The sequence below is a fragment of the Epithele typhae genome (assembly GCF_022376455.1).
Source record: "Epithele typhae strain CBS 203.58 chromosome Unknown BXZ73scaffold_3, whole genome shotgun sequence".
NCBI classification, from domain to species: domain Eukaryota; kingdom Fungi; phylum Basidiomycota; class Agaricomycetes; order Polyporales; family Epitheliaceae; genus Epithele; species Epithele typhae.
In genome coordinates this window covers 550003-571067 of record NW_025954194.1, presented here as the reverse complement: position 1 = coordinate 571067, position 21065 = coordinate 550003, and the positions used below count along the sequence as shown (strand labels likewise).

The following is a 21065-nucleotide window of genomic DNA, read 5'->3' as shown; positions in this document are numbered from 1 at the left end:
GGTGAAAGGCGACGCGACCCTCAGTACTCAGTTGCACGCGCCGCGTGCGGCACGTGCTCGCAACCTCTGGCCGCGAGGTCACAGTTGCCTTTCCAAGGTAACGCCTACCATAGGAGGAAGGAGTGTAGCAACAGCGGTGCTGCTAGTATAGACCCGTTTCCGGATTCCGGAGGCTTGTCTTGTCCCCACTTCATCCGCATCCCTCATGTCTCGAATACCTGCCTACCCTCCGGAGCGTCCTACCCGACGCGCGCGTTCGCCAAGTGTCAGCCGCAGCGAGAGCGGCGCGACTACGCGGCCACTCCAAATCAACCGCCCCCCTCCCCGTCCAACTACCCCAAGCGGCAGTTCCATCGCCTCCACTGGCTCCCCAAGAGGACCTATCAGACCTACGCGCTCCGGCCTTAGGACTAGACAAGTTTCTGAAGTCTCGGTACCCGATCGTTCCTCTATGGAGTCACGCACGACCCGGGATTCGCAGGAAGGATATGATGGTCGACCCTCTGGACTTCCCAATGGCCCACAGTCTAGGTCTCGAATCACTACCAACGGCTCTGAGCAGGCGAATGGAAGGAGATATCGGGACCCCGTCTCCCCAGCCGAGATCTCTCCTACTTCGCTCGCCGCTGTAGCTGCATTCCAAAGTTTCGGGAGGCGGAGAGGGACCATCGACGATGCAGATGACGAGTATGAAATTCAGAGGCAACGAGAGATTGAGGTGCAGAAGCAGCGACAGCAGAAGATCAGGGAGAAGGTCCCTGGCCGACGGACCACAGGGAAGGCGAAGGCTGGAGATATCGACGGTACGCAGCCCTTTCCCGGTCCAATCTATCTTCGCCCAACGGCATATGTTCCAAGCTATGTGGAGTAGAGGTGCTTATACCGAACGGTTCTAGCCGTACTGGATGAGATACGAGATGAATGGGCCATCGTCACCGGTGACGATGTAAGTTACACCCCAGGTCACCAAATATATGCGCCTGACGACAGTAGTTCAATCCAGTAGACCTAGCGCTACAGCTTTTGGATGAGTCTTCACTTGGCAAGGACATGGATTCCTTTCGAAGGACAAAGGCCATTCTTTCTCGGGCAATGAAGGGCTCCATCGACAGTACGTATTCAGTAATTGTCGTTGAGATGTTGCTAACCCTACATGCTATCACCCAGAACACTATCAGGCTTTCAACGCTGCACTCCCTCACCATAGCGCTTTGTTGAATCATCTGGACGCTACACAAAAGCAAATAGTAGAAGCTCGTAATGCACTGCAGGAAGCGAAAGAAACTCTGGGCAGTAAACGTGGTGATCTTGTACAGCTGTGGTCCAGGAATCAGACGGTCGAGGAGATGATGCGTATACTCGATCAGATGTATGCATAATGTTTGTTCTTCGACGTCTACTGATTGCTTCTGTGCTACAGTGAACACTTAAAGTCAGTGCCCGATGCACTGGAAAGCTTGATTCTGGAGAAGCGCTTGCTTCAAGCTGCCGGCCTTCTCGTACGGAGCCTCAAGCTGATCAAGAAACCGGACATGATGGAGATTGGTGCAGTATCTGACCTTCGTAGCTACCTTGTCGGCCAAGAAGCGGTTCGCAGCCCCCTTGCTTGTTGTATTTTTCGAGCTAACTTCTGGATCTCCGAAGACATTGCGAGAAATTCTCGTTGATGAGCTACATGGACATCTTTATCTCAAGTCCTTCTGGTGTGAGTCGAGATGGGCCATGTATGCACCCAATCAACAAACCTGTAAGTTGCTTCCAGCGGAGCGTCATGTGCCTCAAATTGACATACGTAGTCTCGGACCTTGAAGACCAACAAGACGAGCCCGAGGGCAATGGGACCGGCAGACCGTTATCAGCCTCGTCTCCGGTGTCACCGAATGCCCCTCGTCCTCGCGCATCGCGCCTGGCCAAGTTTCTTGATGATCTCGCCCTTCGTCCCAACGACCCGCCTTTCGACGTCAATGATACTGGATATAGGAAGAGTGTAGCAAGCGGCGGGTTTTCCTTCGGATTGTCCTCCTCACACGGCCTCGGCGGCCACTCGACGACGTCCAACACGACTCCTCGAAATCCTGAGGCTGATTCGTTCGCCTACATCGAGACGCTCCTGGAAGCCCTCGCCGTTCTTGGCAAGCTCGGGACAGGCCTCGATATTGTTGCCCAGAAACTACCCACAGAAGTCTTCTCTTTGGTCGAGGCGACAGTCGAAGAAGTGTCCGAACGGGCTGAATATGGCCGACGGGGATCTATGGTCGGTATGATGGATCCCGTTCCTTCCGATAGGCTCGGCGCATCTTTCCTTTCGACTCCCATCATCACGTCCAATACATTCGGTATTGCTGGGGTGGCGATTGTATCAACACTTCAAGGAACAGGCATGAACGCACGGAAAGGGGTCTTAGATGCGACTAGCCTCCGCTTAACAGCACTGGAGGCCTCGACCAAGGTTATTGATCAAGAAACCTTGAGGGACTTTTTCTGGACTCTGTATTCCAAGCTTATCGCTGTAAGCGAAGGTCTTCGTGTCGTTTTTGAAGTTGCCAACAGAATTGGGTCTGTGAGTCGGAAAATCTCCCCCAAGAGATGTCATGTCACTCACTACGTCGCTCAGAGGAGGGACTACAAAGACTCATCCGGTACGAAACTGGGATCACTATTCCCTCTAGAAGAGGTTTGGGCGCCCATCCAAGCGGAAGTAAGCCTACCTACCTACTTTCAGCATTTTTCGGTGCCTCACAATGGTTTAGATCCGCGTGCTCTTGAGTGACTATGTCACAGATGAAGAGCAAGGAGCCGTCTCAGGACGAAACCCCATCTCTTCGATCAACGAGATCCTTCGCGATGGCCGCTTCATTCGCGACAAGATGAAGGTATTGACAACTTATTGCCTTGCGTGACGCTGAAAGCTCATGTGTTTTTGCCCTTTAGCCGATCTTCCGGTTCGCAGACTCTGATGCGAAAAGTGCAACGAAGACTCTACGGCAGAGTGAAGACGAGCTTACTCGCGTGCTCAAGGATACTGTTCCGGGCCTGGTGCAGAGCTCTGAGAACGCTGTGCAGTCAACGCTTGCCGCCGTAGGCACGGACGATCGCTTGATGGGGACAGGACAACATCATAGATTGCTCGTTCACCCAAACGCTTTTCACATCACCATCCTCTTCCAGCCGACGCTGGCATGGCTCGATCGTATAGCTGATATCCTTCCATCGGGCCTTGATTCAGCGCGCAAGGCTAGTGCTGTTTTGGACGAGTTCGTACTCAAGGTGTATCTGCCACAGCTAGAAGACAAGGTGTCAACGATTTTCCACCAGACAATCACCAGTATGTCCTCTGAGTTTTGAGAGAACGCGTCGCTCAATCTTCCTAGGTCCAGACGCTTTCGAACCTGACCCTGCTTCGTTGGTGTTATCGTCAAGACCGCTCGCCAAGGTTGAGATCCATTATGGAAACGCTTATAACTCAGCTCACAAGTGATGTCACAGGCAAGCGTGCAACTGATGGCTTTGATCAACTCGCTCTGTTCCATGCTCAGAACCACGCCCTTCCACCGAGAGAACTACTCCCGATTGATCCTCACGGTTATTGGGAAGTTTTACCAGAGGTGCAGCGACAGGTTTTCACACCTTGTCTCCGTCAAGGGAGCCACATCCGCTGGTAGCGACGAGTCCATGGCAACGGCCGCCCAATGGGCGCAGAAGCCCGAGCTTGGTCCGTGTCTGACCGAACTTCTCAAGGTCCTATCTGGTAGCCCTTCCGTTGCACCCAAATCCCAGCTTTGTCGACAAGAAACACATCTCGAGAGTAGTCTGTTAGGAGAAGGTGCTGTCAGCAAGGATGACCTAGTTCCCTCCGTACGAAATGTTTCTGCTTTGGCAAGCCTCTATCACAGTGTCGTACGTCTCCTTCGCACTTCTTAGTTGATACACCTAAAACGTCCCTTTAGACTTGGTTTGCACACCAGCTCAACGCCCTGAAGATGTCACCAGAGGAGGTCCTACCGCCAAATTCCCCCCTGCATCTGGAACCACCCAGCGCTGTAACCCCTCTCACTCCGTACCCCCCCGTGCTCGCCCCATTCCAATCCGACGAGAAGTTGAAGCTTCCTCTATCTTCTGCAATGGCCATGTGTGTCGACCTTGTACACATTGATCTCAATGCTCTGCTGACATTTCCGTTCACAGGCGGTTCCAAGCGTTACATTTGACCTATGTGCAGCTCGCCGAACTCATCCTCTACACGATTCGTATCGATGTCAGATGCCGTGCTATTCATCATCTCGACCTAGCCCTCAGACATGTACGTGGAGTGCTCGCATTGATTCGAACTCTAGCTAACCTTTCTACACAGGGTAATTACCGCATCGAGCATGAAGCTGGAGAGCCGGACCCGCATGTTGTCGATCTTAACACAGAGATGGGCAATTTGGATGCGTGCTTGAATGCCGCACTACCAGATGTGGAGCGCAAGTGAGTATCTGGGCGCTTTTTTACTCATCGCAGAAAACCTGACTGCCGCGTTAGATTCGTGTTCGAGGGCATCAGTCATCTGATGCAGTACCTTCTGATCGCCAACGCTCGTTTCATACCTGCTGCCAATGAATGGGGCATCAAGAAGATGAACAGGAACATGCTCGCATTACGACAGAACATCAAGAGCCTTGCTGACGACAGTGATAGCCCACACTTCGAGCGAGCGAAGCGGTACTATTCTCTCTTCCTGATGACACCATCGGTACGTTTAGTATTTTGTTTAAGCGCCATCTCTCATTGTCTTTGTAGGAAATGCTCGACACTGTCCGTCAGAAGCAGGAGTTTTCTTTCGACGAGTACAAGGTCATCCTCGACCTACAATGCGGAGTCGAGCGCAATGCTGCAGACGGGGGTTCCCAGGCGACTGACCGCAACTACAACATGTATCTCATCGAGTTGCACGGACTCGAGCTCGAGAGTTCGTCGGACGTGAGCTGATTGTCTCCGGAACAAAGATACTTTGCGATCCATTGGGCGGTATTTATACTGTAGCAACGATTATGTACGACATTTGCATACCAATCTGTACGCTCTAGCGAACGACCATCTCACATTCATCTTCTCTTCGGCATACCACTTTGTTGTGCTACGGCAATCCATGCTTCGTCCGTCTCGTCTGCACATGCCCATTGGGTGACCTTTCCTCGGGGACTGGCATTCGGAGAAAGCGATACAGTATACTGCCCCTCAGGCGCCCCAAGGCTACTAGAGGAAGGTGCGGGCGTGAAAGTAAGGATAGGAATCGTGGCAAGGAGCTCCCGGAAACGACGTCGCAAGAACCTGCTGGGTAAGTGGGAATGGATTGGCGGCGTGGCGACAGAGTCCGGAAGGGGTGCTTTCGGCAGCATATCCGTGGTAGAGCGAGCGAGCGAGTTTAGCCCCTCCATGATCCCCGTTCCTTCAAGGTCTGTCCCTCTAACTTGAATTTTTGGGAGTGGAGTTTCGTCGTCCTTGCGTTCAGACGAATTACGCTGATCACTTGGTTGTCTGATCATGACTTGTAGTGGATACAGAGTCTTCTCTAGCGCCTGAGAAAAGAAACGCCGTCGGAGATTCACCTCTCTGCGCTCGTTGAGCCGTCCTAGAACACGATACTCGTTCGACTCCGGGTTGAGGCGGCCGGGAGGAGTGCGAGCAGGTATCTTGATGTGGTCGGGCTTTATGGCTTTTGTTTGGCGCGAAAGATCCGAGCCCACGAGAGCAACTAGCTCCGGGGACCATGCAGGAGGTCGAGAAGAATCATCCCCGGGAAGAATCGGCTGTTCCTGATGGGATGCCGTACGAAAGCGCTGTACGAGACGGTTAATGATGACGTGCGAGGACTGTGGAACCGACTTGCTTGCATGAGTTCCCATCTCAATGGGCCCCTTCTGCCATAGGCGGTGTTGATGACGTACTGGAATTCGGAGACGTGCCCGAGATTCGCGTGTCTCAGTTTGCGGAGTTCCTGGAGGATATCAATAACAGAGAAGGGCTGAAGGTCATGAGGCACTTACCTTCTTGACCCGTCGAATCTTGTTGTCGGGGTTGCACTTCAGATTGGGGTTGAGCATCGCGGTCACTTCGTCTCTCACTTTCAGCCGGAAGAACTGGCTGGAGTAAGTGGTGTTAGCGGACGATGTAGATGCTGCGGTGTCGCTCAACGCACCGAAGATACTCGGTGGGGAGTCTGCTGACCTCCCTGAGGGAGGCTCTATAGAGCGACTTGGCGAGTGCGATGTCTCCATGCATCGGCCCGTCCAATGGTCTCTTTCTCCGCGATGGCCGTTCGTGGAGAGATTTACCCCGGACAGGCGCCCGTCAGCTTCTCTCTCGTCACCGCTCCGGCGTCTGTACTCGTTGCTCTACACCTGACCGCCATGACCGACCGTGGCGACGCTCGTGCATAGACTTGGCCTCTCGTACTCACGCGTTTCGCAGGCAACGCCATCATTAATTCATTTTTGTGGCAGCATGGTTTTCCAGCCGTACCCGGACACCTCTGTCTGGCTGGTCGGAATCTCTTCAACGCTTTACTTCTGCACTATGAATACTCAAAGATGATGCCTCTTTAGCTCCTCGGTGGATCCACATTCTCTGCATTAACAAACAGACCCCTCGGAAACTCGTCGGTTCTCACTTACAAGTACCCGCGAAATGTCCGCGCTGCGGTTGCCTGTATCGTGGGCGACGCCAGGCCCGCTGTCCTATAAAAGAGAGCCAGTAGCAGGCCTCTCACTGGAGTCCTTGTTCACTCCGTCCACAGCCATGAAGTACACAGCTCTGCTCGCGGCCACGACCTTCGCGATTGCATCGCCCGCTCTTTCCCTCGTTACCCCCCGGCAGAGCAGCCTCCCTCAGCTTGGTGGTGTCAACACCGCAGGTTATGACTTCAGCGTGGTATGTGTTTCTAGTGAACAATCATAGCACTCCCTCACCCCTGCTTAGGCCACCGACGGCAGCTTTACCGGCACAGGTGTATACCTGCCTTCCCGAGCTTGGTAGGTACGACAGAGCTGACCGTATGTTGATTAGGCACGGTTCCGCCCGCCGACCAGTTCAGCCACTTCGCTGGCGAAGGTGTCAACTTGTTCCGCATTCGTCAGTTTTTTCTCCTTTGTTTGGCGGTACTTTCTCTTACGCGCGACATCATTGCAGCCTTTGGTACTTGCATCGACTTGATCGTCCTTGTGAGATTCTAACCCTCCTATGATCCAGCGTGGCAGCTCATGACACCTACGCTCGGTGGTGACATCGACGAGAACTGGTTCAGCGCCAACTATGACCCCACTGTTCAGGCCGCCCTTGCCTCCAGCTCCAACACCTATGTTATCGTTGACCTGGTAAAGTTTCCGATATCAACACAAAAATTATCATGGCTGACCCATCACAGCACAACTATGCTCGCTGGAACGGTCAGATCATTGCGCAAGGTGGCCCCACTAACGGCCAGTTCGCTTCTATCTGGACCCAGCTGGCCGCCAAGTACGGTACGAACGAGCGCGTCATTTTGTAAGTATTTTTTGCTCGCCTGTATACAAAAAATCGTAGCTCAGGGGATTTTATAGCGGCATCATGAACGAGCCGCACGACATTCCCAACGTCGCTACCTGGGTAGACAGCGTTCAGTTCGTCGTGAACGCCGTGCGCCAGGCTGGTGCACAGAACTTCCTCCTCCTTCCTGGCTCCAGCTGGTCCTCGGCCGAGGCCTTCCCGACCGAGGCCGGCCCGCTCCTCGTCAAGGTCACAGACCCCCTCGGTGGATCCGACAAGCTGATTTTCGATGGTGTGTACAACAAATGAATGCGCATCACCCACATCTTATTCCCCTTACAGTCCACAAGTACCTTGACAGCGACAACAGTGGAACGCACCCCGACTGCACCACGGTATGTTCATACGTTATTGATTTTTCAGCCTTTCACATTCGAACCTTTTGTAGGACAACGTGGATGTGCTCACGACGCTGGTCAGCTTTTTGCAAAACAACGGCAACCGCCAGGCAATTCTCAGCGAAACTGGCGGAGGAAACACTGACAGCTGCGAAACAATGTGAGTCTCCGTCCTTCGGTCACTGGTGTAGCAAAAATCACATCCGTTGGACATCTAGGCTCAACAGCGAGCTTGCCTTGGTCAAGCAGAACTTCCCTACCATAGTTGGGTTCTCAGTCTGGTCGGCCGGTGCCTTCGACACCACCTACGTTCTCACGGAACGCCGTTTGCCAACGGTACGGACCAGCCTCTGTGGGTTGCGGCTGGTGAGTGTTCATCTATCATAGATCTAGAGGTCCGCCGTCTTACCTTGTTCCAGTTCAGCCCAACCTCCCGTGAGAGCTCAGCGAAGCTTGAGCATCATGAACGGCTCGGCGTTTGCAGAATGGATGTTGACTTCGACGTGCTTAGTGCAATAAACCCTCCGATATCTATCCACATGCTCAGCGACGGATTACCGCTTGGTTCTGCGAGAGATCCTCGTCACGTCTACCCAACCCCCTAAGAGGTCACATCCGGGGGACCGCCGGATTCGGGCCCTTGATCGCCGGTAACGGGTCTCTGGCCACGGATCTGACCTGCCTGTATCGCCCGAAACGAGACCCATGGGTCGATGGATCTTTGAGGAACTTCGGTCGATCGTCACGGCTTATCACTATCTTCGCAAGTAGATGAATGCAGCATTCCCCTCGTTGCTTGCGGTGTTGATTGTGCAGCACCAGCACTCAGTCTGCCCTTAGCTTGCAAGTTGTGATACAAGTAAAATGCTGCGTAAAGCATGCTGTTGAAGCTTCGTCAATGTGAGATCCCCAATCACGCTCTGCATCTAGTCCAATAGTAGCCAGGATAAAGTTTGACCAAAGCCGTTTAAAATCAAGAATATCGAACGGCGACAACTCGACGTCAACGTCAACGTTCAACTGGATGCAAATGGTATTTACGGAGAACTCTGCTTCATTCACTTGTCACAACTAAGCCATCGTGGGCTGCTACTGTGTTGCCAATGCCAGCCACCGGCGGCCATGACGCCTGGGCTGTATGAACTTGTAGACGGTGGGAGCAATTCAAAGGGCGTTTTGGAGCAAAAACTGCTACGTTTTATATGTTGCATACTCTTGACTGGATGTTGGTCGCTGGCGGCCGGGAGGACCGCCGGATTCAGTGGAACCCTTGTGGATGTGACCGTATCATGGGAGTTTTCGGGGGTCCACTCAATCTGCTGATCGCGAGATCTAATCTCACTCGCTGAAACGCTGAAGCGCTGTCCGCCCAAGCTCTACAGTGCACACCATACTCCCCTTCATCTCCTCGCCTTGTATATATGGTAGGAAGGTCAAAATAGGAACGTATGGCGCATTTTGATTTCCTTCGCAGGCGCCGAAAGGACGCAATCCCAATCCATCTGGACTGGGGCGAGCAATTATCAATAGAAAAACCAAGGATGCACGGATTGCTCTGGAGACTGGTTTGGTGAGCGCAGCCTCTCTAAAGCTGGACGTCAGTTTTTGACTCTTTCGTCACATACCAGTACACCACGGACGTCGACTACACACGCCTCCAGTCCATTACCCAGGAGCGAGACCTAGACGAGTTCTTGAGCACTGCAACCCTCGCAGGAACGGATTTTACTGCTGGTCCGTGTTCAAGATGACTGTGCAAGGTTTTTTTTGGAACTCATGTCAATACACAGAGCGTAGGAATGTCAAAATTCTCGCCGCATCTGCAGGTGTGCAACACAACCCATTCCTTCTTAGCGAGGAAGAGGAGCAAAGCACACTGCGTAAGCAAAAGGAGAACACACAGCGTCTTCGTGTCCCACGAAGGCCAGCGTGGATGAAAGCCATGACGAGCGCGCAGCTGGATAGGCAAGAGAAGGATGCGTTTTTGGAATGGAGAAGGGGCCTCGCGGAGTAAGTCACCCTACGCCTTTCCACTCGTCCATCCCATACCGACCATCCGGTTCAAGATTGCAGGACCGCGACCAGTTTCTTCTCACTCCTTTCGAGCGCAACATCGAAGTCTGGCGACAACTTTGGCGTGTTCTGGAGAGGTCCCACCTGGTTGTTCAAATTGTTGACGCGCGGAACCCCCTGCGGTTTCGGTGTGAAGACCTGGAGGCGTATGTCCAAGACGTAGAGGGTGCGGAGGGCGAGCAAGGCACGGGGAAGGGCAAGAGGCGGAGTTTACTGCTGATAAATAAGGCGGATCTCTTGACCTCTGGTCAACGGTACGTTCATCTCGATCATGCACGCGTGCAGAGAAGTAACAAATACCAAAGAAAACTGTGGGCCGACTACTTCGATTCCCAGGGCGTCAAATACGCGTTCTTCTCTGCCGCAAATGCGGCGGCGTTACAAGAAGCGAGGAAAGAGGCAGCGGACACAGAAGCGCGCTTGGAAGAGCAGCAAGCTCGGTCATCGGAACCCAACGAAGGCGAAGATACTCCGTTGAGCCAACCGGCGACCGCTGGTGATGAGGCACTTGGTCCACAGGAGTCTGAAGATAGCGACACGTCTGAAGACAGCCCCGATGAAGACGAGTTGCCAGAGGAGGATTCCGATGACGATTCCGAGGACGGAGCGTTTCTGCCCATCGAAGATGATCAGGACGCTCAAGACCCTAGGACCAGAGTGCTGTCCGTTCTTGAACTGGAGGATCTCTTCGTTAAGAGTGCACCTGATCTAGCATGTAAGCACTGCATCTTCTCAGCTCGCGTTCATCTCAATAACATCCGTACAGCTTTCACCGACTCATCTGGACAGTCTCCGACGAGGCTCGTCATTGGGCTCGTTGGGTACCCAAATGTCGGGAAGTCAAGTACTATCAACGCGCTCCTCGGAGAGAAAAAAGTCAGTGTCTCATCAACCCCAGGAAAGACCAAGCATTTCCAGACCATCCACCTATCGCCGTCCCTGGTCCTGTGCGATTGTCCTGGTCTCGTATTCCCTCAGTTCGCCACCACCAAGGCCGACTTGGTCTGTGATGGGGTGCTCCCTATTGACCAAATGAGAGAGTATACGGCACCAACTGCACTCATCGTCAAGCGCATCCCTCGCGAGGTCCTTGAAGCGATTTACGGCCTCTCTATCCGGGTGAAAGGGTCCGAAGATGGTGGAAACGGCCTTATCACAGGGACGGACTTCTTGATTGCCTATGCCAGTACGTCGACAGTTCGTGCATGTTCCGCCTCTGTCTAACATAATTTATAGTTGCCCGCGGGTTCACGCGGGCGGGGCAAGGCAACCCGGACGAGGCACGCGCTGCCAGGTACATCTTGAAGGATTACGTCAACGCAAAACTCTTGTACTGCCACCCACCTCCAGGAGTGACCGAAGGCGACTTCAACGAGCAGACTCGCAAGATGGCTTTACAGCGAGCGATGGGCAAGAAAAGAGCTCCGACGACACGCGTCACGAAGAAAGCGGACACCTTCATTGCTCCCATCCCAACCGACGGGCTGACGTCATCTGCTGGTCAATCGAACAAAAGCCGCAAAGTGGACCAAGATTTCTTCGCCAACAACAGCTCGCTCTCCGCTCGTCCTTTTGTACAGGGTGCAAGAGGCCAAGGGAAGGAGTTCTCAAGGACCCAGTTGTATCCACATCAGAACATGGTGGCGGACGACGGTACAGTGCTCACAGGACGCAGAGCCAGGATCGTGGCGGTCATGGCCGCCGGTGGAGAGGCGGCACCAGGGAAGAAGCAGCACAAAAAGATGAAGAGGGTCAAGCAGAGAAGCGGGAAGGGCTACGATGACTAGATGTATGTTCTATGTTCTGTATCCATTTGCCTGCTGTAGCTCTAGATTTCCTACATGTCCTGCATTTATTTCCTTCCCTCGTGTCCGCTCCGTTCGGAATCCTTCGGATGCACGCACCGAGCCGATGTAGGTGTGTGCACCACGTGACCGCGACTTCGAGGTAGACGTCCATTCAACTTGCTCTTCTCTCTTTTACGCCGTCCCCCATAGCTCTTCGCTCCACCCCGTCGACCACCATGCCCTCCCTGTCGTGCAGCCCGACAATCACATCGAAGACGCGGTTGTCAGTCTCAGGCAACCATCCCTCCGCTCACTTGTCATCGTTTTGTGCCAAGTTCATCACAAGCACAAACACCGGTCATTCGGAAGGTACAGAAGTCACGACATGCCTTCTATATGCGCATACATTCAATGACTTCTTTGTTGTCAGTGTTGCTACTCAGTACTGACAAGCCGTTGACCATCGGACGCGGTCCTACCTGGTTAGTTACTTTTTTTTCACGGGTAGAGTCTGGGTCCATCATCGCTGAGACATTTTAACCTTCATTAGCTCCTACGTGATCACTGAGCCGGTCGTATCTGGACTTCATTGCAAGCTATATGCGTGGGTGTTCCACTTGGTCTGAGACACATCAAAAAGCTGACGTCAATTCGCAGTGTAACTTCGAGCAACGGAGGAGTGATTGTATCCTGCCAGGTGCGCTTTATCGCTTCGAAAATATCGTTGTCGTACGGATGCAGTCTGCTTCTAGGACCTTTCCACCAACGGCATCGTCCTGAACGGTCACAGAATCAGAAAAGCGTCTGTTATTCTCATGGACGGCGACATTCTGCAAATCCCTTCGTCACAAAGTGAATGGAGTGCATTGCCAATATCCATGCACATGTTGATAATTCCGCAGAGTTCGAATGCGTACTACTTGAACGAGAGCCCAAGTTCCGAATACATCCATTTGATCCGACCCCGACGAAGACCGGATCGCCTCTCAAAACGAAGGTCGGTTGTACCTGATTATTCCATTTTGGTTCTTGAGCTTGGTACCCAGGATATCGGAAGATACGCCTTAACGTCTCATTGTCTAGGAAGCGGAAGCTTCGCCACAGTACACTTAGCTATGGACTCGACAGCTAACAGGCAAGTCGCATGTAAATGTATCAAACGCAAAGGCAACGACAAGATAGACAAGGTGAAGAAAGAAGTGGACATACTCGCCCATTTGGTTCATGTACGCTTAACACACTATAACTCCTGATAAGAGTACTCATTTTACTATGTAGCCCAATATCAACGCCGTCTGCGCATCAATCAGCGATGAGAGCTTCCTGTAAGTGCACAACCGTCACTGTAGGTGAAGGTCGACTTGACAGTGTTCTAGGTACATATTTCTCGAGCTGTGCACCGGCGGTGATCTCTTCTCGTACATAACGAGTAAACCCCAATCGCAACTCTGTGAAGGAGAAGCCAAGTACATCATGTATCAGCTCTTGAAAGGCCTTAAGTATCTCCACGACCGAATGATCTCCCATCGAGGCGAGTGACCCTGATGATTCCTAAGAGTGCTGTGCCCTAACACGGCTTGTTATAGACCTGAAGGTTCGTCACCGATACCTGTTCACAGTTCTGACACCATAAGCTGAGCTCACCGCAGCCGGAGAACATTCTTCTATACTTTCCAGGACCATACCCGCGCATTCAGATAGCAGATTTCGGCCTTGCGCGCCCCAGAGGATATCAAGAGACCTTCAACGTTTGTGGCACGGTCTCCTACTTGCCGCCCGAGGGCATCCTCGCTCTCGACAATCGGGAAATGGGGTACATTAGTATGCCCGCGGATTGCTGGAGCTCCGGCGTTATCATGTATATCATGCTCGCGTACGTGCGCACCGTGATCTCAACCTTCGGAGTGACTAATGTTGCCGTACTTTCAGGGGCATCCATCCATTCGACTACGCGAAAAGCCCCGACGAGTCGCAGCAGTATTCCTACGAAGCATCTGCAGAACCATACGATGAAAAACGCCCTCAGGACGGCTCCGGCCGTTCTGACGCGCTTGTGAAACAGAGGATCATCCACGGAAGCCTACACTTTCCCCGACAGCCTTGGGACAGTGTCCCTCACGGTTTAAGTTCTCGCTCCTTTTTCGTATCTTCTGCGGAGCTGATGTCGTCCGTGGTTCTTAGCCAGAGACCTGTGCAGCGATCTCCTCGTGTACGAACCTGATGACCGGATCACAGTTCAAGGCGCATTGAAGAGTCTCTGGTTTACCGGTGAACTCCCCGACCTGGAAACTGTGTATCGCGCCAGGATTGGATTTGTGTAGCCTCTGGCTGGGTGAATCTTGTGCGACTAAGGCTTCTAGATGTGGTTCTTGACGGTTAACTTCGGGCTAGGCCGTTCTCAAGTGATTGCTCGGGCGACTTCCAGCTTCGACGGGCCATACTTCTCATGATACAAAGAGCTGCGCTTACAATGATACAAGTCTCGTAAATGATACAACAAATGTAGCCTCTCCTTTGTTAGTGACACATAAACTCTTACGCCTTCAGGAAGTTTGCGTGGACTGCCCGAAAATCAATCAGAACAGCCTCGTGGACAAGGAAGGATCAAGCTTACAGTGCACATGGTCCGCGCCGAAGGTCGCCATCTGTCAAGGAAACGTCCGTCTCCGTGCGTCCAAAGGTAATAATACTGGGCACTCACGAAGTAGTAGCTATGGTCATACCCTTCTTGAGACCGAACACGGACCTGGACCTCGTCGTAGCCGGCGTCGCGCGCGGCCCTGAGGAAGTTCTCCGGAAGCAGCTGCCCATTCTTGAAGAAGTTGTCACCCGTTCCCTACAAGCGCATCGCGCACGCGCCAACGACATCTCAGCACGCTCCACCGGCCACCTGCACGACCCAGACTCACATAGTCCACGAGAATATGCACTGGGGCGCTGCCCAGCTTCTTGACGAGCTCCGTCGCGTCGTACCGTTCGCGGGCCTCCTCCACGCCGCCCTGGAGGTAGCCCTCAAAAGCCTTCTGGCCCCACGGGCAGTTGATCGGGTTTGCGATCGGCGCGAAGGCGGAGACCGAGCGGTACTGCTTCACGCCGCCGAGGATGGAGGACAGGTAGAGCGTGAGCGCGCCGTGGCCGCCCATCGAATGGCCGAAGATGGACTGGCGCGTGAGGTCCTGCGGGGGTCCCGAGAGCGTGAGTACGGAGCTGCAGGAGGGGCGAAAGAGGAGCGCGTACAACGGGGACGTTCGCCGCCTCGAGCACCTGCGGGAGCTCGATCGTGACATGCGTGAGCATGTTGTAGTGCTTCGACCACTTCGGGTCGTCGCATTCAGGTAGAAGCCCGCCCCTGCGCACAGAAAGCGGCGGCGCCCCCGGGTAGTCAGTGCGTCGAACCTTCCGTGCAGACATATGTGAGCACGTACCGACGCCGAAGTCCCAGCTGTCAGTCTCGCCCTCGACGCCCGCGCCGCGCGGGGACGTGTCGGGGAAGAGGATCGCGATGCCCTCTTTCGCCGCCGGCCCCAGAAACCCGCCCTTCTGCGCGCTGGTGGCGTCAAGGGTAAGAATGGCGCGGGCAGGAAGAAGGTGAACGGGGAGTCGCGCGGTAGGACAGGAGACGCACGCGTTGTCCTCAGTGCATGTGAGGCCCGAGAGGTAGGTGAGGAGCGGCACTTGGTGCCGTTCACCGCGTTCGCGGGAAGGAAGAGGTTGAACTGCGAATCGAGGCCACCAAGCGCGCAGACTGTCGGGACGCATGGTAGGGAGGGAGGATAAGGGAAGAGAGAGGCAAGCGCGGCCAAGGAGGGGATCAGCGCTGCGGGCGGCGACGTCATGGGCGGCCGGAGGTGCGCACCTTGAACTTATACTTGATGAGCTGACCGTCGAAGGTCTTGTTGGAGGAGAGCTGCTCGAGGGCCATGGCGACGCTGGAGGGCACTTGGTCGCAGAGAGAGAGGGGCGGCTCGATCGATTGCGCAGACCCACGGCCCCCCGCTTCCCCGCGGTGGCGATGACGACAGCGCCCGCCCCGCCCTCGCTGGTCTCATGCATCTCATGCCCCGCTCACGGGACTCTCCCCCCGCCTTGGTCCCCGCGCGCCCCTCATCAGCTCTCTGGGTGCACTCCCACGACCGTACAGAACCGCTTCGCAAATCCGGAAGGGAAGGTCGTGTTCGCACAACGCGATGTATGTCTGCAGCGTAGTGTATACATTAGTATTAACATACAGAAGATTATACGATCGTGAGCGTCGTGAGCATGGATATCTCTCTGTCGCTTGCGTGGTCATATGGGGTATAGCTGTCTGTGTGATGGGTGCCAAGTCCAACTGGCTTCATCGCCCACATTCCCTCTCCGTGCTCGAGCGACCCACGGTCGGCGTGCCACTATCAGGCCTTGCTACTGTCGGCGTTCCAGCGGGAGTTTCATCTAGTTCAGGCGCGAGCGACTCTGTGCTCCGAGTGTCTGCCTCGTCCTTGCCCAAGCTGTTCACCATCTCTCCGCGCTCACGGTCGCTCGACTCTTGTGGTAGCTTCGGTCTCGTCGCGGGCTCATCCCCTTCAGGGTCGCCCTGGCCTTCGACCACACGCGCGAGGTGGTCCGCAATACCTAGGTAAAACGTCGCGGGCTTGAACTTAATCTCACGGCCCATGATCTCCGCCCACTTATAGCGTGCGGTGTTGATCCATCCGACCAGATCGAGGTGGTTCACACCTTCAAGCGTTCCAAGGTACGTGCCCTACAGGCGCGGCAGCCGGCGTGAGAGGCTACCAAATCAGTTTACGAGAAAGGCACGTACCCACTTCGCTGACTGGAGCGAAACAAGTCCGTCGTTCGGGCCCTCCTTCTCCAGCACAACAGAATGTGGCCATCTGCCAGTCGCGGCCGCGCATCAGCTTCTGGCTCTGACGAACATCGAGCGGAGTTTAGTACGTACTTCCATGTATCGATTAGACCTGGTTCGTATGTTGCACCCCAACTGAAGTAGTGCACGCCCTCAACGTCAGGGGTGGATTCGTTGAACAATTGCATGTTCTTCACTGTTAGGAACTCGAAAGCAGTCCCATCGCCCCCGCCATTGGGGAGCAAGTCGATCAACGACAATACAGAGGGCAAGCGCTCGCGCCCCACTGTCTCGAGGAAATGGTCTGCAAACGAAGACCCTCTGTGAGGAGAGGATATGGTCGTCACTGAGAGCACCTTGAATGGTCGGTTGGTGAGATGAGTGGTCAAGTACCGGCAGTCTATCCCGCCCTAGAACGCAGCTACTCAATGTATGCACTAGCACTTTAGAATTTGATAAAACGTACCATGCTGTGACCTGTGGTGGGTCTTGAAGTCTGCATAAGCGCGTATGCAAAGATGGACCGAACGTTACGAACCAATTAGATGGACTGGGCGTCCCGGATAGACCTCCGAAATCTTGTCGCACAGCACCTTGGCACGCTCCACGGGAGAACTGGTCGCAGGGACGCGTGTTGTGAGCACCTACGAAAAGGAAGAGCAGTATGAGACAGCCGAAGCCTATGTGTGAGATACGGTACAGGGAATACCTCGATCCCGTTTGACTCCAGCGCATCACGGATGCCGCGCCAGTGTTGAACCTGAAATGGGGCGATAGAGGGTCCGAGGGTGACTTTGTCGAATCCTAAGAGTCCGTGACAGAAGACCAATGGGCTCTTGGTCGCGGCATCTGATGTGGGTGAGAGCCTAAATGAATGGTCGTGATGAGGAGGAAGATATACGCACACTTCCGCCGGATGCGCTCCCGTTCCTCTTCTGTGGTTTCCGCTTGGTCTTCTTCATTGAGGAGAGGATGAACTAGATCCCTCCCCTGTGCCTGAGGATTCGTTTGGTCTTCAGAGGAGAACCAGCCTTTAAACGAAGGCAATTGTGGAAAAGTGAACGTTTGAGGACTGGTGGTAGTGTGAAAGCTCCGACTACGCTGGTGTATTGAGCGTAGTGAGTCCAGCGACGATCCTTCCGGCGGGGAGCTATTAAGGTGCGCAGGGCGTGGAGAATGTGGCATCGGCAGCGGGATGGGAGTAGGACTGTAGAGCAGATCGAGGTCGGACCTGTCAAAAGGCTGTTGAGGGAACGGTTCCTCAAAGGGGTCTGTGTACTCGGGTCGCACGTACGACTCTGACGAAGGGGTCGAGAGGCATGCTGTTGGAAGGGTGGCCGGGTGAGGTTGGAGAAGTAGGAGGGTCTGTGCAGTGAGGCGATAGGCAAACGTGCTGCCTGTGGCCTCTCGGGAAGCCTGATGTCATCGGAACCATGGCGCGAATGCGCAATATGCGGGTCGTCGGAGAAGGCATCGTTGAGAGTGGATAGTGCGGATGAGGGCGTGGAAGGCGTGGAGGAATCGACGGACGCGGATGCCGGCAGATTCAAAGGCGCAGTCGACGGGGTGGGAGGACGAGAGCGCACCGGTGAACTTGGTACGGAGCTGGAAGGATGGTGGCCCGGGTGACCTGAGGGTTTGGCAGAGAACCAGCGAAGAATGGGGAGGGACGGTTGGCTCGCGCGCTTGCGTTGCTGAGCGGCGGCGGAATACTCTGCGGCTGCGGTAGGAGCAGGACGACTGAGGTTCATGGTGCCTGAGCGGGGAGAGTGCGGAGTGCTCGTGGAAGGACGCGAAGAGGAGGGGAGACAAAGCGGTGAGCGCTGTGAGGCGGGAGAGACTGGAGAGCGTGGCGGACGCATGGAAAGCGACGGGGGTTCGTCGTCGTCGTCGAGGGAGATCGTCTGCGGCTGCGGTGAGGTGGATGGCGAGTCTTTTGGGGTGGAGAAAGACGAGAAAAAGTTCTGGAGGCGGTTGGAGATGTCCTGGAAAGAGGTGTCTGCATGGGTATCGCCGGAGGGGCCAGGGGGCGCAGGCGGATCCTCTGTCGGCTGGCCTGAGTCGTCCACAGTGGCCATGGAAGCCTGTCCGATCGAGGCTGGGATTGAGCAGAGGTGCGGGCAATGTGACTGTGACGTCACGAACGCGTCCGAGCCACTTGCGGCTCGCGTGGGGGCGCAAGCGCTGGAGCAGCAGGTTGCAAGTTTGGCAAGTTGCCAGCATCCCGTTCGACGCCAATTGGCCCATCACTGCGTCCTGCTCATTCTCTCACTCGCACTCCTTGCCTCCTCGTCAGAGCCGCCGCCGCCGCCGCCCACTGGTTCTCTGCTGCCCGCACACGTCTGCACACCCTCTGCAAGCGAATGGTTAATCCCGAGTGCACATCGGCCATGGCAATACAGCGCTCAAGATCTGCCCCGCACATCTGCGTACCCGCGCCCTAGCAGACAGTCGATGATGTTGCACAAGGACCCAGACCGCCCGCCTTCTCAATCACTGGATGCGGTGCCCACACCCGACAGTCTGGCATCCTCCTCACCCGGATCGGTCGCAGCCCCCGTCCCGCTCTAAATGCCTCGCGAGCTGCCCATCGCACTCCTGCCCGCCTTCCCGCGTTCATATCACCCTTCCCTTTCCCTTCTCCTCCGCTCCTTCTTCCCCTTCATGCTGTGTGTCTCTCCACCTCCCATCCTTCGTCGAATCTCATCCAGGAAGTCCTCTCCCACCCACTCCGTCTCTTCCAAGAGGAGCTTCTCCGACTTCGCCCTCGTCAAGCGGGCCTACTTGTCTCGAGGTGACTCCAAGCAGAGCGAACGGTGAGCATCCATCATTCTCGCCCGTCTGTTGCTGTTGACCATCTCTTCTATCAGGACTTTGGTCGAAACCAGCGAGCCCCAGGAGCTTAAAATCCCCTTCCAGGTCGATGTCCTTCTCATTGAAGCCCCCACCCCTCCGCCCAAGGATAGGTTCGAGGTGACCGCTTACCCGGAGCGTCACCCTCTGGAACGTCACCAGAAGCCTTTGCCTATACCCCGGCTGGAGCTGACCCTCGAGGACACGGAACCGATATTCCCCTGGTACAGGCGCAGGTTCATCTATCCCGACACTGGATCCCGTTATACCCCCTCTCAGCCGTCAGTATTTCCCCGTTCCGACTTTGCCTTCGCCGCTCCTGCATCGGGCAAGACCGGTTTGAACCTGTTCGGTGGACTAGTCAACGATCGAGCCAAGAACGACGTTTACTCCATCTCGGCGCAAGACCAGGGCGTCACTCGTTTGTACACCATCGGTGACATCCCTTCACCTCGCTTTGGGCAAAAGAGCGCGTTTGCGGGCAGCGTCCTTGTGTATGGGGTGGAGACACACGGTCGGCGTCGTCCAATCAGCTCAAGGCGGCGACCAAGTACGATAATGGGCTGTACTTTCTCAACCTCGGTGAGTCCTCGATGAGCCATGTGCATGTAGCACAGGTATCGGGCATGACTGAGGGTCTGACCGCTCTACATTGCATTGCAGCATCTCGCGAGTGGACGCGCATCACTGTCGACGGGCCGTCACCCACCGGTCGAATTGGGCACTCGCTTGTGATGATCGGCCCGAAGATTACATTTTCGGAGGAGAGGCCAACGGAGCCTTATTCAACGATCTGTGGTGTTTCGATCTCAGTTCTCGTGAGTGAACACTCCACCTTCACTCGACATTTCTCTTAACCCTTTGGTCAGTCGTCTCGAAGCCTTACTGGGAGTATATTCACTTTCCCTCACCCAAAGGCAACTCGGGTCAGATGCCGTCCCCGCGCTCTGGGCATACCTGTATCGCTCACAAAGGACAACTTATCATGTACGTGCGGCAAATCCATATCTCCCTCACAACCATCGCACGTCGCTCACGACCCACCATCATGGGTGTGCAAATGACAGGTTCGGCGGCACGGACGGGCAGTATCACTACAACGACACGTGGGTCTTCGATCCGGCATCAAGGTCCTGGACTGAGCTGTCATGCTTCGGATACATTCCCACCCCGCGCGAGAGCCATGCCGCCGCGATCGTAGACGACATCATGTATGTCTATGGCGGGCGTGGTGTCGATGGCGCCAACATGGGCAGTCTGGCTGCGTTCAAGATCTCGACCCGGCGCTGGTTCATGTTTCAGAATATGGGACCAGAGCCTTCACCGCGCTCGGGACATGGCATGGCAGCAGTCGGCTCCAAAGTGTATGTCCTCGGAGGCGTCAGCGAAGAAGATATGAGCGGTTCTGGCAAAGATGCCAATTTCATGTATATTCTGGACACGAGTACGTCCCCATTACTTGAATTCATCTTCCATGGTAGCTGATCAGCCATGTACCTGTTTCAGAAAACATCAAGTTCCCCACCACCAAGCACTCTGCTCCTCGCCACAAGGCGCTGCTTTCTTGAGCATGAAACGATTTTCTCTGCCTAGCGCAGACCA

General features: G+C 54.8%; 8 protein-coding genes across 8 annotated transcripts; 5 read left to right on the top strand and 3 right to left on the bottom strand.

Annotated features, from left to right (window-relative positions):
- Positions 1–451: 451 nt before the first annotated feature.
- BXZ73DRAFT_39397 (Sec8 exocyst complex component-specific domain-containing protein) lies at positions 452–4971 on the top strand (the record flags this gene model as incomplete). Its single annotated transcript, XM_048018367.1, has 17 exons — positions 452–803; positions 897–946; positions 994–1111; positions 1168–1369; positions 1421–1589; positions 1645–1747; positions 1797–2560; positions 2615–2698; positions 2751–2873; positions 2932–3325; positions 3372–3433; positions 3487–3897; positions 3948–4067; positions 4220–4300; positions 4352–4470; positions 4525–4735; positions 4783–4971. The coding sequence occupies 17 exons, from the start codon at positions 452–454 to the stop codon at positions 4969–4971; spliced, it is 3552 nt and encodes a 1183-aa protein (XP_047882551.1).
- Positions 4972–5087: 116 nt separating this feature from the next.
- BXZ73DRAFT_39450 (uncharacterized protein) lies at positions 5088–6264 on the bottom strand (the record flags this gene model as incomplete). Its single annotated transcript, XM_048018380.1, has 4 exons — positions 5088–5792; positions 5834–5980; positions 6030–6126; positions 6182–6264. The coding sequence occupies 4 exons, from the start codon at positions 6262–6264 to the stop codon at positions 5088–5090; spliced, it is 1032 nt and encodes a 343-aa protein (XP_047882550.1).
- Positions 6265–6780: 516 nt separating this feature from the next.
- BXZ73DRAFT_87143 (endoglucanase) lies at positions 6781–8343 on the top strand (the record flags this gene model as incomplete). The annotated part of the gene is made up of 10 exons (XM_048024439.1): positions 6781–6916; positions 7048–7113; positions 7231–7355; positions 7406–7524; positions 7581–7798; positions 7849–7901; positions 7955–8064; positions 8123–8213; positions 8252–8270; positions 8324–8343. The coding sequence occupies 10 exons, from the start codon at positions 6781–6783 to the stop codon at positions 8341–8343; spliced, it is 957 nt and encodes a 318-aa protein (XP_047882549.1).
- Positions 8344–9026: 683 nt separating this feature from the next.
- BXZ73DRAFT_87142 (P-loop containing nucleoside triphosphate hydrolase protein) lies at positions 9027–11764 on the top strand (the record flags this gene model as incomplete). The annotated part of the gene is made up of 6 exons (XM_048024438.1): positions 9027–9209; positions 9379–9474; positions 9533–9638; positions 9695–9914; positions 9971–11163; positions 11214–11764. The coding sequence occupies 6 exons, from the start codon at positions 9027–9029 to the stop codon at positions 11762–11764; spliced, it is 2349 nt and encodes a 782-aa protein (XP_047882548.1).
- A 236-nt stretch (positions 11765–12000) lies between these two features.
- Positions 12001–14085, top strand: BXZ73DRAFT_39563 (kinase-like protein; the record flags this gene model as incomplete). The annotated part of the gene is made up of 12 exons (XM_048018401.1): positions 12001–12133; positions 12195–12246; positions 12315–12368; positions 12422–12461; positions 12517–12616; positions 12667–12761; positions 12811–12990; positions 13043–13089; positions 13141–13299; positions 13404–13622; positions 13694–13884; positions 13946–14085. 12 exons carry the CDS (start codon positions 12001–12003, stop codon positions 14083–14085), a joined length of 1410 nt encoding a protein of 469 aa, XP_047882547.1.
- A 214-nt stretch (positions 14086–14299) lies between these two features.
- On the bottom strand, positions 14300–15686 carry BXZ73DRAFT_87140 (carbohydrate esterase family 1 protein; the record flags this gene model as incomplete). Its single annotated transcript, XM_048024437.1, has 8 exons — positions 14300–14325; positions 14379–14409; positions 14466–14600; positions 14674–14940; positions 15002–15113; positions 15186–15311; positions 15440–15480; positions 15621–15686. 8 exons carry the CDS (start codon positions 15684–15686, stop codon positions 14300–14302), a joined length of 804 nt encoding a protein of 267 aa, XP_047882546.1.
- Positions 15687–16100: 414 nt separating this feature from the next.
- On the bottom strand, positions 16101–17795 carry BXZ73DRAFT_39323 (alpha/beta-hydrolase; the record flags this gene model as incomplete). Its single annotated transcript, XM_048018350.1, has 7 exons — positions 16101–16505; positions 16566–16638; positions 16704–17020; positions 17077–17087; positions 17149–17254; positions 17320–17459; positions 17516–17795. The coding sequence occupies 7 exons, from the start codon at positions 17793–17795 to the stop codon at positions 16101–16103; spliced, it is 1332 nt and encodes a 443-aa protein (XP_047882545.1).
- A 1386-nt stretch (positions 17796–19181) lies between these two features.
- BXZ73DRAFT_96680 (uncharacterized protein) lies at positions 19182–21031 on the top strand (the record flags this gene model as incomplete). Its single annotated transcript, XM_048027138.1, has 6 exons — positions 19182–19426; positions 19481–19957; positions 20127–20281; positions 20333–20450; positions 20531–20907; positions 20970–21031. The coding sequence occupies 6 exons, from the start codon at positions 19182–19184 to the stop codon at positions 21029–21031; spliced, it is 1434 nt and encodes a 477-aa protein (XP_047882544.1).
- Positions 21032–21065: the final 34 nt, after the last annotated feature.